General features: G+C 33.4%; 2 protein-coding genes across 2 annotated transcripts; both read left to right on the top strand.

Annotated features, from left to right (window-relative positions):
• Positions 1 to 1,068: 1,068 nt before the first annotated feature.
• Positions 1,069 to 3,002, top strand: LOC101208088 (60S ribosomal protein L15-1). The gene is made up of 4 exons (XM_004146868.3): positions 1,069 to 1,214; positions 1,683 to 1,849; positions 2,289 to 2,486; positions 2,566 to 3,002. Exons 1-4 carry the CDS (start codon positions 1,211 to 1,213, stop codon positions 2,809 to 2,811), a joined length of 615 nt encoding a protein of 204 aa, XP_004146916.1. The 5' UTR covers positions 1,069 to 1,210; the 3' UTR covers positions 2,812 to 3,002.
• Positions 3,003 to 4,243: 1,241 nt separating this feature from the next.
• Positions 4,244 to 12,484, top strand: LOC101207847 (protein RFT1 homolog). Its single transcript, XM_004146867.3, has 14 exons — positions 4,244 to 4,535; positions 4,743 to 4,822; positions 5,301 to 5,392; positions 5,755 to 5,915; positions 6,807 to 6,958; positions 8,471 to 8,589; positions 9,056 to 9,219; positions 9,394 to 9,468; positions 9,828 to 9,899; positions 10,664 to 10,801; positions 11,206 to 11,361; positions 11,518 to 11,570; positions 11,647 to 11,822; positions 11,922 to 12,484. The coding sequence occupies exons 1-14, from the start codon at positions 4,448 to 4,450 to the stop codon at positions 11,980 to 11,982; spliced, it is 1,587 nt and encodes a 528-aa protein (XP_004146915.1). The 5' UTR covers positions 4,244 to 4,447; the 3' UTR covers positions 11,983 to 12,484.
• The last annotated feature ends 1,340 nt before the right edge of the window (positions 12,485 to 13,824 follow it).

The following is a 13,824-nucleotide window of genomic DNA, read 5'->3' as shown; positions in this document are numbered from 1 at the left end:
ACAAACTTTGATGAAAATCATCTTCAATGATCAACCTTGACACTCACTTTCCATGGGCCACCTTCAATGGCAAACTCCCTCCCCCACCTTAATGTGACCAATTTCGATGACCAGTAATTATGGGCTTTGATAACCATCTCCGACACACAAACTTCGATGATCAATTTACACAACCAATTCCAACGACCAACTCACGACTCCAACAACCAACTCCCTTGAAAATTCTTTCAAATGTGTTTAAATAAACTACTATGTATATTTATAAATCATCAAGTTAACTATAGTTGCCCACAAAAAATAAACTATCATTATCTATTTCATGAGCATGTTTTATTTTAGATATTGCATTTAAATATTGTTTTGTAATTTTATACAACGTAATACATATTTTAATTTTCATTTTGAGATAATATTTGTATCTTTGTTTCATATGATTATGCATTTTAAAATTATAAATTCAAAATCCAGATACAATAAAAACATAAAAATATTTAATCGACTCGGTTTGAATCATACAATATGAAAACAAATTTTAGAAACCATATCCAAAGTGACTACCGACACATTGAAATGAGTGGATAAAACGAAAAAGAGAATCCAAATTATCAACCAAACATGCCCTAATTTTCTATAATTTAATTTATTATTCACAATAAGAATCAATTAATCAATGTATAAAGTATTAACGAATATTACACAATAAAACTCAGGTTCATTTATGAGAGTCTATCATTATAGATTTTGCTACCATCACACTTTACAAATAGAACATCAATAAATGAAAAGAAACCAAATGTTAAAAAAAAAATTTACAGGAAAAATATCTCAAATATTTGTATGGAGAGGTGATTCAACTAAAAATCGTTGGGATTCCCTTAAGAAAAAAAATATAATTTTCTATAGGATCATTTTTACTTTTAATTTTTTTACTTTTTTTTTATAAAAGAGTTGAAAATTAACTTTTGAATGAATACCAAAAAACTCTAAACTTTAATTTTAAAAACAATTACATTTGAAAATATATTAGGAACCTCCTCCTAATTTTTCACGATCCATTTAGTGATTTAGGCCCACAATTGAAGCCCGTTTGAGAGAAAGCCCAAATCTGATGGTGAAGATGAGACAATGATACAAATGATTTATATATAAACTAGGGTTTCGAACGCAAACCCTAGCCGGTGTGTCTTCAGCAGCCTGACGTTTCTTTCCAATGGGTATGTCTCTTCTTCTTCTTCTTCTTCTTCTTCCTTTCTTCTTTTTCTCGTTTAAATTTTCCAATGGGTATGTCTATTATTTTTCTTCTTCCTTTCTTCTTTTTCTCGTTTAAATTTTCAGCGTTTGAGTAGCTTTCCCCCCAAGTTTTGAATGTGTTCTTACTATCTTCATAATCTTTCTATTGTTTAGGGAGGAGCTTTGATTAGAGTGTATAATGGTTTTGTTTGATGTAAAGTTTTTTTTTATCACATTTTGATTATTCTAGCTTCTTTGCGGCATTTGGTTAAATGTTATATTTCTCTTTATTTTTTTTTACTATGTTCAAAATCTTTCAGTTTAGATTGTTTGTGCAGGAGCCTATATTAGATTGTTGTATGTTTATGTTTGATGAAAATTTAATAGTTTCTTCTTTTTATGTTTTTTTTTTGTTTTGCTTGGTTCCCATCATTTGTAATTTGGAAAAATAGGGGCGTACAAGTACGTGTCAGAGCTATGGAGGAAGAAGCAGTCCGATGTGATGAGGTTTCTCCAGAGGGTCAGATGCTGGGAATATCGCCAACATCCATCGATTGTCCGCGTCAACCATCCCACTCGCCCGGATAAAGCTCGGCGTCTTGGTTACAAAGCCAAACAGGTAAGAAAATATATTAACATTTCCTTATAAAGTTTGTTGTATCTAAGCCTTCATGAGTTTTTTTCCTAGGTGATTTGGTCAGCATATTTTCAGTATATGTCGTTGAAATTTTTGGTATCCTTGTTATATTTTGTTCCTAATGTACACTCTTTAATTAGGAATTTTTGTTGTCTGCGTCTGCTACCATTTTGATAGCACAAGGAATATTTTCTGTTATTAGTATTTGGTTTGAGTATTACACATTGAGGTTTTACCCTATTAGGATTATTTTCCTAGGAGAAAAGATAATTATGATGTAACCAACCTTTTGACAAAAGAGCTGATATGCACAGTCCTCTCTTATAATTTCTTGTTGAGTGTTCATTTTTTTCTCAGTATGGTGTTGATATCATTTGCTTCACCTGCAATAGTGATTGGTGAGTGAACTTTTTTGTTGCAGGGTTATGTGGTTTACAGGGTCCGAGTGAGACGTGGTGGTAGGAAGAGGCCTGTTCCTAAGGGTATTGTGTATGGGAAGCCCACAAACCAGGGTGTTACCCAATTGAAATTCCAGCGCAGCAAGCGATCGGTTGCAGAAGAACGGGCAGGGCGAAAGCTGGGTGGTTTGAGAGTTGTAAATTCTTACTGGATCAACGAGGTAATTTTCTATAAAATTGAGGATATAACATCGTAAATCCTTGTGGATCGTTTTCTGACTGTTACCAAAATTGTTATAGGATTCTACCTACAAATACTATGAAGTGATTTTGGTTGATGTTGCCCATAATGCGGTTCGCAATGACCCGAGAATCAACTGGATCTGCAATCCAGTCCACAAGCACAGGGAGCTCAGAGGACTCACATCAGCTGGCAAGAAGTACAGGGGTCTTCGAGGAAAAGGACATTTGCACCACAAAGCCAGGCCTTCTCGCCGAGCAACCTGGAAGAGGAACAACACTCTCTCGCTGCGTCGATACCGTTGATTTTGGTATTGTTTTCTTCTGTTTTGGTATTTTTATTATGAGCATTCTGTTGGTTGAGGAATGTAGTGGAAGTTGCTTCAATCTAAAAAGTTTTGAACTTCATAATTTACATTGAGATTTGTCAGGATGTTTCTAAACTAAACCAAGTATCAACTTTTGTGTTCATTGCAATTATTGTATTTTTTTTTATATCTGGTTACCATTTTTGTTCCCACAGGTTTGGATGGAAGTATCTGTTATTTGTTTGTTTATGCGATTAAGAAAACTTGTGTGCTTCAGCAAGTCCAAAAATGTATTAAATTTAGGTTCTTAATATGTTTTAAAATTAAGCCTTCTATATTGTTGCCCATTTTTATCGTGTTCGGTTGAAAAAAAATCAATCAAGAGCTGAAAAGGAAAATTGGCTTATAATTGTTCGTTGAACGAAAACAAAAGCTTTTAAGAACTTCGTTTGGTTTTGGAAGCTTCACTTGGTATTCCATATGTGAAGAAGTGACCAAAAATAAACAAAATAGGAATCAATTTTATTTCTTTGTTTTGATTTATGAGTTATTTTTAAAATATTATTAAAAAGGTCGCATCGGATAAGAATGTAAATTGTTTAGTTTGAGATTAAAATAGGAATATGAATGTTAAATAATAAATACTTGGTTTTATCGTTGTTAAAAGTTATAAGTTATTGTAATCATTCATACTTCTTATTTCAAATGGAAGCAATTATGCATAGAATATTTCCAATGGATGCAATTATCATTTTGGATGGAAGTTCTATTTTTTAAAAAATTGTGGCAAAGCACATTAATTTTTCTATCTTTTGATTTAATTAGAAAGTTATTTACATCCTTTCTAAATTTGCACGCATGTCCATGAAGTTAACAAGAATTCCACAAACGTCATTAAGCATTAGCTTAGTTCGTCTTCACAAAGGAGTTGATACTTCCTTTGCAATGTTCGACTTTGAAATTGGTTTTACTCTATCTATCTCTTTCTGTAGATGGTAAGCCAACAAACTTGGGTGTTGCCCAACTCAAATAGATATCATTTACAGCACTTTTTTCTTCTTCAATATTTCATATAAATTCTCCCACCCGAGGTTGATAAAAGTGTATATATATTTTGTTCAAAATTACATTCTATACTTTTATCATAGACTTTATCTTATTTTCTTTCTTTTGTTCATCAAACCTTTTGAACTTCTTAACTCTAAATGCAAATAGTTTAAGTTGTTAACTGCTCAAGTTATGATATATCCAACCAAACAATCACTATGTTCACATTTTAAACCTTTTTTAGATACACTGACATGGCTCTATTAGCCGATAATTGGATTGGAACCTCAAATAATTAGAAGATGAAATAATAAATAATATAAAATAAACCAAGCGGTTCGGTTCGTCAAAACATTTGCTGACGAACCAACCGGACTAACCTAACTGGTTTGGTATCATCTCGTCTTTTTCACGGTCATCGTATCTCGACGAAGCTCTGGCCATTGCCACCATCGGACTTTGGTTCAAAATTCTAAATCTCACAGCCCGTTCCACTCCGACCAACCCTTTACTTCTAGACTTCGTTCTTTTAGAAATTTCAACCCAGAAGTAAGTATTTTTGATAAATTAAGTTCACTCCATTTCAAATGCCAAAGCCCGAAGCTGCTACTGATTCTCAATTGGCCACAGACAATGACGCTACCAATCTCTCTCGGACTTTTAGATACTTAATGGGTCAGTTCAAAGCTCAATCTTTACTTTCTTCCAATTGATGTTTTTGTTTCAGTATAAAGTAAGGATTTTTTTTAGTTTACGTTTTATTTTGTTTCTTTGGGAGTCGAGGGGTTGATCAAAGGTTGAATCTTGTCGTTCATTTTCAATGGGGCTTTAGTTTGTGCTTTAACCGTCTGTTTTGGTTTTTTCTGTTGGATTATGTTTCAGCTACCCAATTCTTGTCAAGAGGCATTCCTTTCATTTTCAATTTGTGGATCGTTAGGCATCTTACGGAAGAGGATTATGCGGTACTAGTTCTTATGAGTTTTTCTTCCATTTGTTGGGATTTTGATGTGTTTCTTTCATTGAGTTCTTGCTTTCTCTCCTTCTCTTTCTTGTTCATTTGAAATTACTTTATTTCAGAAATTTGGACTAGAAGCTTTATTTGTATGTTTGCTTTGAAACTCTAATAGTAGCTTCAGTGATGAGTTGTCTTTTATATTCTGTTCACATCCTGTTGATATTTTTCATGCAATGCAACTTAACATTGAAGAATTAAATCTTGATGTTTCTGATGACCATGTAAGTCAGAACCTGAGGAAGATAATTGTGAAGTCAAGACACAACTAAAACAAAAGGAAAAAGTGGATTTATCAATTATTGTGTAACGCCTTAAAGTTTCTTACTGGAAGATTCCTCACCCCACCCCCCAATGAAGTGTCTGTAATTTCGAACTATTGTCTAGATTTTTGTGGCTTATTTGATAAATGTTTTCTTAAAATGCAGGTTTATGCAGTACAATTTCATCTCTTTGTTACATGTGTTCTGTTTCTTAGCCGAGAGGGATTCCGACGAGCATGCATGCGAGCAGAGCTAAGGTGCTTTTTCTCATAATTATTGGTGCTGTATTATGCACTCCCCAAACCACTGTATTTAGCACCTTGCAGTTTACGGTTTTTCTATTTGATTAAATAGAATTTCTTGATGAAATATCCATGTATTTTTTGGTATTTATTCTTATTACTAGAGCTTTGTATTTGAAATTGTTTTTGTTCTCCTCAACATGCTTCAAAATAGTATGAGAATAGGAGAGTTGACTACTACATTCATGATTCATTTATCTTTTGTGATGTGGATTTGTAACTTATTTGTTATTGTACTCCAGCTATAGATTTATAGTCTTGAATTAATTTTGCAGCTACAAAACTTAATACTCTTGAATTAATCTTGTATTATGCAGTGACAGCACATCTGTTGAGGAAAATTCTAGGAGGCTACTTAAAGTAGCTTGGTTAAGTTTCCCACTTGGATTGTTTATTACTCTCGCTGCGTGTAATCTGGTTCTTTGGTGGCGAAACATTCCCTTGTCTAATCCATATGCACAAGCCATTTTAATTAATGGTAACCGTGTTTCTTTTGTACATCCAAGCTCTAAGTACTGGATTAGTGCACCTCAGTTCTCTTCTTTTGTTTTCATGTGGGTCTCAGTATTTTTAGATACATCAGACTATTCATGAAGCCAGTAGAAGAATAAGATAATATGAGGACCTAATATATTAGGATTCTTGGGTAGAAGGGAGTATTTCTGAGTAACAGTAGAAAAATAGAATTATTACTGTGAGACCAACATGATCACGAGACATATGATGTTACTGCATTGTTGATAAATTATTTGAAGTTTAAACATCTAATATATTATCAGGATCTACAATAAGTTGATAAATTATGCAAATTAGAGGTAAAACCAAATGCAAAGTGGTAGGCTTTGGGAGTGCCCAATACCTCCTGAATTCTTGTAAACATCACAATTAGGAGTGTCTTCCTCATGTTGATTATAGCTAATTTTATTCTATAATAAGAAATGTTAAGATGGTGTCGTGAGACTCTTCGTCTGGTGTCATGTTAATAAAATGTTAGGAAAATAGCTAATTTTATAAATTACATTATAATTATTTTATAGATATTAATTGGTATTATATTCGTGCCAATAGTCTTATGCTCTATCTTGTGTTTTTTCCCTTCAATGGAATCTTTTCTCATGAAGCAATTGATGCAAGATTGGTTTTGACTTTAGAAATGAACCTGCTTCATTTAATTTAGAATCAGAATAATAGAATCTAGGAAATATGTGTATCAACACGCATCTAAAAGTGAGAGGTTGCAGCACTGATTCTATATTCTTATCGCTAATTATGTATTGGAGATTTTTGTTTTAAGTAAAATCTCAAATACTAACTTAATCCTCCAACGATACCGTTCACCTTTGTTTAATTTTTATTTCTTTTATGGCAGGATGTGCATGTATTTTGGAGTTGTTGGCAGAACCTTTGTACATTCTTTCTCAAACCTTACTCCTTCTTAAATTACGACTTCTAGTTGAAACTATGGCTACATTTTCACGCTGCATGACAATGTACATCCTCCTAGTGAGGGGGAGTAACATGGTAAGACTTAGTAAACCCTTAACTTTCGTTATTAATATTTAACCTGAAAAGCCGAAGATTTCAACCCTATTGACTACACATTCTTCTACTCCTGTCCTCAGACCTCAAAGGTCGGCTTTTGTTTGGAACATTGTAAATTATGCAGTACTATCTAGCAGGCCTCGTGTGAATTTACCTTATCCTGAATCTGATTGTCATGTATTCATTGACAAATGTCCTAGAGCTGTGACATGACGCATGGCTCTTAGTCAGTTGCAATGGAAGTCAAAGGGTCTGGTAGGTGGTTTTAATACAATGTAGTGCTCTAAGTTAGTTGCCTTAAGAAAACTTTTAGCAGGTGTTTGGGACAAGAAGTGAGCTATTATAGTCCTAGGTTATAGTTTGTGTTTGGGATGTAGATTGTTTTAGTTTAATATATAATAGTATGTGTTTGGTGTGTAGACTATTTTAGTTTGATAAGAAAATTGTGAACGTTGGAATAAAGAATAAAAAAATGATAAATGTAAAATAGTAAAAACGGTAGCAAATAGTAAAAATTGTAATAAATTGGGAGTTTTGAAATAGTATTTGCTGTGTCTAATTAGAAACTTTTAAATAGTATTTACTATAGAAATTGGTGGTTATTCTAGTCCTAGATAATATTTGTCCCAGATGGCCCCTTAGTTGTTTCCCAGAAATTACCCCCCTTTTTTGTAACTTTGAGCTTACAGAACCAGTAAAGAGTTTGGAATAGCTTTAGGAATCAAGTTATGGCAAAAGGTAAGAGCATAACAACAATATATGATGGCTGATAAACAAGTTTTCTGAGTATATACAAGCTTTCTACTTCTTGTTAGGGGGGAAAGCCAGCTTAATAGTTGGTGAAGGGGCGATGTTCGATTACCATTTCAACTCCGAAGAGTAAAGATGTGTTAATAGTTTAGACTGGCCTATTACTGATAAAATCATAAAACCAGGCTCTGGGGACTTCACAGTAGGCTCCTGCGTTATTTATTAAATTAGGATTTCTGCAATGTTCTTGGTAAAAAACCATTGTTCCTGTCTGTCAGTTTTAAAAAAATGATAATGTTATCCTGTTGTTTAAAATGGTTCAAGGTTCAGTGTTGTTCAATGTTCAATATTCACATTGGAGTAGTACTGGACTACCAACATGCAAAAATTTGTCGTCATTAAAAGCTCAAGGGTCAAATTAATTTTTAATTTTAACTTTTCATAACTTCCCCGTTTCTTCATTTTTAACCATTTCATCTTTATCACTGTTTGATAGTATGAGGTTTCATCTCTCTTATAAAGAGTGTAAGTCTCCTTGGTTTTTCCAATGTGGGACTCCAAACATCTCGACAATCACCGTTAGAAAACCCAACATTTGAGCTAGGCAGCTTTATTATTTGTTACAATTACTTTATCTTTTTTCAAATTGTATGTTCTGCATTTCACTATTTTAAATATAGTTAGTCTTTTTTGCTCGGTATGAGTTGCTGCAACTAATTTGAATTCAATGGCTACTGGCAGGAGAAAGGAATTATATTTGCTTTATCACAATCTGCATATGGTGCTTGCTTATTCTTAGGATATTGGGTCTACTTCCTTAATTTTCGTGCATTTAAATGGTCAGATCTTTTTCCTTTCAGGTACTTACCATTTTATTTTAACATATCATGGACTAATTTCCTTTAAAGTTAATTATTATGGTTAGCTATGGGTGGAAATTCTCTGCTGAAATACTTTTATTTATCAGCTACAAGCATGCTTTGGAAGATTATACACGACAATGTCTTCTTTTCCTTCTTTATTTTATGTTATTATTTTATTTTTTGGTTTGGACTCAACAAACTTTCGCCAAGAAAAACTATTTTGAAACCACATGCAACTAGTTTTGCAAAGAAAACATAGTTTGCATCATTTTTACTGAACTTGGAATAATGGTCAGTGACATGTGCAATGGGACTGTATTTCTTGCACAAAGTTATTAAAATTTCATACTAACTTTTGTTCTTGTCACCTTACAATTCAGTTGAGCAAGTATTTTTTCAGGTCATGGACTCCCCTTTTCCTTTACCTTTGTGAATTAAGTAGTTTTATGGATTGTTTTTGCAGAGTGGGAAACATGAAGGATTTTGATAAGAAGCTTTCAAACATGTGCATATTATTTACTTTACAATCCTTCAGAAAGTTGGTTCTTCAAGAAGGCGAAAAGATGGTTCTTGTGTGGTTAGATACACCATATAACCAAGCTGTTTATGGATTGGTAGATAAATTGGGTAAGCATTTTTTAGCTCATTGTACAGTTTCATTCTGAATGCATGCAGTCGATTGCCTAAATGTCTGATAGTCATTTTAAAGTTGTTTTTCTTTTACTTCTACTGATAATATTGTGGCAATAGTTATCCCCAAGTTAATAAGCATGCTAATAGTAGTTATTTACTTGTACTCAGGAAGTTTAGTGGTGCGATTGGTTTTTCTTCCATTTGAAGAAAGTTCATACACAACATTTGCAAGGTCTGCCTCAGGTTTATATATTAATCTTTATTCCTTTACTTAAAATTACACCAGAGATTCACTTAAATTGCAGCAGAAATTTCTTTCATTCTTTTATATACGCATTTTTATTGGATCAGGACAACTATGTGTAACATTGTAGGAGATGGGTTTATGTTACACGCCTTCGTTCTCAAACCAGGCCTCTGGACTTGTTCATTAACTTTTATTTATTTTATCTTCCTCCCACTCTTTCTTTCTTTTCTCCAATTATCCTTGGTCCTTCCTTTTACTTATTTCATCATTGAGGAAGGAAGATTTCTAATTTTCTTCATCATTCATGACATTAAAGATTTCATTTGCATTTTTTGACTTCCTTTCTATTTGATAGGAGAATACCCAGATAAAACCAGAAAGCTTGCTATCTGCCTTTCAGAAGCACTCAAGTTAGTTGTGCTGATTGGTATGCAATCTCAATTAATTCTATTATGGTAGTTTATATAAACAATTTTTTCCACTGTCCTTCATTTTCACAATCTTTTTTTCTTTGCATAGTACGTACAGTCAGAATCTGATGATATTTTTGTTACTTGAAGTATGTTCCCACGCAAGAACTAGTTTTGTGAGACAGCTCACACAGTTTCTGATATCGAATAAAGAAATGTCGAGTTTGGATACCATAAAGCCCGACTTTCATCCTTGTTGAAGTTTCATTACTGTATAATTGATTTGGACACAGTTTTACTGAAAAATTTAAGTCAACCAAATATACTTTTCAAATGTTCGTTGCCTTGTTAGCTACTTTAGGGTACTCAACAATGATAATCAGCATATGAAATTCAGTTGAATAGTTATGGCATTAATTATATTGTGTTGGAATTGATTTGAGACTATGGTAACTACGTAAAATATTGCATGATTCGGTCTTGTTTCATTGGGATCAATGGAGATGCGTACAAAATGGTCCGAATACCTATGATTATTTTTTAAATAATAAAAAGTGAAAATTTAGGATTTCCTTCAGAATTACTTTTTTGTTGATACTGATCATCATTAATGTATAATTTGTACTCTATAATCAACTTCATCTCACATGAAACGTTTTCTAATCTCCCACCAGCTGTTACCCTTGGATTTTTTTTAAATTTGCGTTGCATGGAGACTCGAGCTCGGCTATTTTCTCATTTCTAAGTTGATCTTTAAAATGATTTTTATGATTTCATGCAGGTCTTATATTTATGGCATTTGGTCCAAGTTATTCTTATGCACTCATTAGATTGCTATATGGTCAGAAATGGAGTGATGGGGAAGCCCCAACAGCTCTCCGGTATTACTGCCTGTATATCATTGTGCTGGCTATGAATGGTTAGTAATCTTGTTTATTCTTTCATCTGATCCCTTTCCCTCTGCATATTGATAAATGTTAACAAAAATGGGAAAGGCAGGGGACTTCATTCATTTATATTGAGAAAGGTGTACTCTGTTTTGAAATCTCATTATCCTTGTTCTTTGCCTTTTTTTTGAGGGGTGAGTGGGGGGGGTAGAAAAGAACGATTGTTGTCCATGAATAGGCTGGGTGGGCATAATTTGTGTTATTGCTTATCACCTGCTGATCTATAATAAATTCTGTAACATCTTATTTTGGGAACATAAGAAAAAATAAAAAGAGAACTGCAAAAGGTTTTGGTGGCAGAAATTCAACTACAAGCATCTAAATGTAAACATATCTATTATTTCCCGACTAATAGATTGCATTAACCTTACATCAGGTACTTCAGAAGCATTCCTACATGCCGTTGCAAATGAGAGCCAGCTCAAGAAATCGAATGACTCATTGCTTCTATTCTCATTTATCTATGTCATGCTAAATTTTCTGCTGATCCGGTCATCTGGAGTAGTTGGCTTGATTTTTGCTAATTCTATAAGTATCCTTTTACCACTCTTTCCCTAAACCCTAAACCCTAAACCCTGATATTTCTTTAGCAGATTTGCATTTCATCAGTAGTTTATGAACTCTCAATAACTAAATACTAATTGAAGACGTAGAACTATTGTAGTCTGTTTCTTAACTATTATAAAAGATATGATTTTGAGGATAACATACTCAGCCATATTCATCAAAGGCTACTTCAAGGTATGCTTTGGTTATAACCACAACATTCTTTTGATTTTTTTCCCGTTAAATAATGCTAATTTTTTCCTCTCTACAGAACCCTTCATTCTCCTTCAACAGCTGCCTGCCGTCAGGATGGATATTTTTATTATTGTCAGGGGTTCTGACTCTTATTTCAGAGAGATTATTTTTGGACCAACAAAAATTTTGGTCAACATTTTCACTTCATTTTTCGATTGGTTTGGCTTGCTTCCTTGTGTCATTATGCATCATGTGAGTAATTTTTTTTGAACCATTGACTTGAAGTTTCTTTTGTTTTAGCTCTTTGGTTCCTTTATACAAATTTTATTTCTGTTTTTTTTTTCTTAATAGCTATCGCCGTGAGAGATCCTTTTTCAACAAAATTGTTCGTTTCCGTCAACATTCAGATTGACATGCATTTTCTGGGAAGCTGAATGTTATTTTAGATATCATTTAGAAAACTGAAGCTGTTTTTCTGTCTGCTTGGATATGGCAACGGGAAATGTTTGTCAACTTATTCAGAAGATCCCCAAGAGTTGGATTCGAATCAGTTTTGGAGTTTTAGAAAGCCGAAGAGGATAACATCCAGAACATATTGATGGCAGTAGGAGGACAAATGAACACTGCTAAGCTTTCGTAACTTCCAGAAATAACTCAGCAAGCTAGTTACTGATCAGTAATCTATGAATGTTAACTTTTCTATATTTTGCTCTCAAGTAACTAGAATATACATGATATCTAGACATAAGTACATTATATCTTGTCATCAATTTTGCCATCTGGACTCCTGTTTTTCCTTTTGCAATTTGATTCAGATATTTCTTTTCTGAAGAGATCGTGAACTAAGATGAGGCATATTACCTGAGTATATATATATTTTTTAAATAAGTGAGATTGGTTGAGTTCAGACTAAATTTGATCTGGAGGTGTGATTACCAGTATCAAAATATTTTCACTTTTACACCTTGGCCAAAGTTTGAATGAATAGAAGTATTTGCTGTAGGTGATAGACTTGTTTTTCACAATTAGACATGGCTTGTTAAGCGTCATCCAGTATTTAATTATTATGAACAGCATCGATTAATAGAAAGTTACTAGAGACCATATTTCCTTTATTTATAATGCATGCAGCAATCAATTTCTTGAGTTTCTGAATTGTTCTTATTCACTGCAATTTTGCACGAGACTGCAATTTATCTGATCTTGGTGGTTTAATCTTTATTATGGTGAATTTTCTCTTCTTAAGATGCGTTATTTTTTTTAGTTTGGTTCTCTCTCTCTCTCTCTCACTGGAGAGCTAGAGTATGAACAAATGTAGTTGTCATTTCCTTGTGAAGACTCACTGTTAGTAGAAACACTAGAGCCAAAACTAACAAAAGCCAATGTGCAGGCCACTCCTAAAAAGATACTTTTTCCCTTTTCTAAAAGCCTTACATATGACTAATTATCTGGACTACTTTCTAGGCTCTTCCATCCTTTAATTAGTCAGAATGGTTGACAAGTAAAACTTCTTCCTTTAGGTGCTTTGGAGTATTTCCCTGACATTATCTATCAATGAAATGTTTCTCTAGAAAAAAGAAAGAAAAAGAACTTCCTCGTTGATAACACTCGAAACTTCTGGTTTTGTAGCCCTTGTTGTCTTTTACTTTCAAATGTGTTCTTCACACTATCATGTCACAAGGATGCCCTTTTGGTTTCTGCACTTCCATCAGCTAGTAAATATAAAACCTACCCTCACTGAATTATCTTCCTTTAGAATGTCACTTGGTTGTAAAAGCAATGGCAAAATCTGAATCTACTACACAATGCCATGATGTGACATTGTTTATGCTCCCTGTTCTGCTCCCTCTTTCCCAAGTTGGTTACTGTGACACCAAACTTAGCTAGATGAACACCGAAAGAAAGTTGTTTCTCAAGTCGGCTTTTCCTCGACTCTTTTTTCACTTTTGGCAGATTTATAGATTTGGTTCTCTCAGTGGAAAACAAAGCACTCTTTCATATATTATACCTTATCCTTTTTAGTTACCAATTTGCATTCCCTTCTAAAATCACCTTTAGATGTTTGAGGTGTCACCCCGAATTGTGGGGTTTAAGTTTAATTCTTCGTTATATTTGTCACTTCTGAAAGAGCAGCATGTTGAATGAAGAGCATGACATAGTTTTTCTTTTACTCATTCTATCCATAAACCATCTTTCCTTTTCCTCATTGAAACCTCAATCTATATATTAAAAAAAACCACACACAAGAAGAGAA

This window comes from Cucumis sativus, chromosome 4 (genome assembly GCF_000004075.3).
Source record: "Cucumis sativus cultivar 9930 chromosome 4, Cucumber_9930_V3, whole genome shotgun sequence".
NCBI classification, from domain to species: domain Eukaryota; kingdom Viridiplantae; phylum Streptophyta; class Magnoliopsida; order Cucurbitales; family Cucurbitaceae; genus Cucumis; species Cucumis sativus.
The sequence above is the reverse complement of the archived record's forward strand: the minus strand, read 5'-3'. Positions and strand labels throughout refer to the sequence as shown.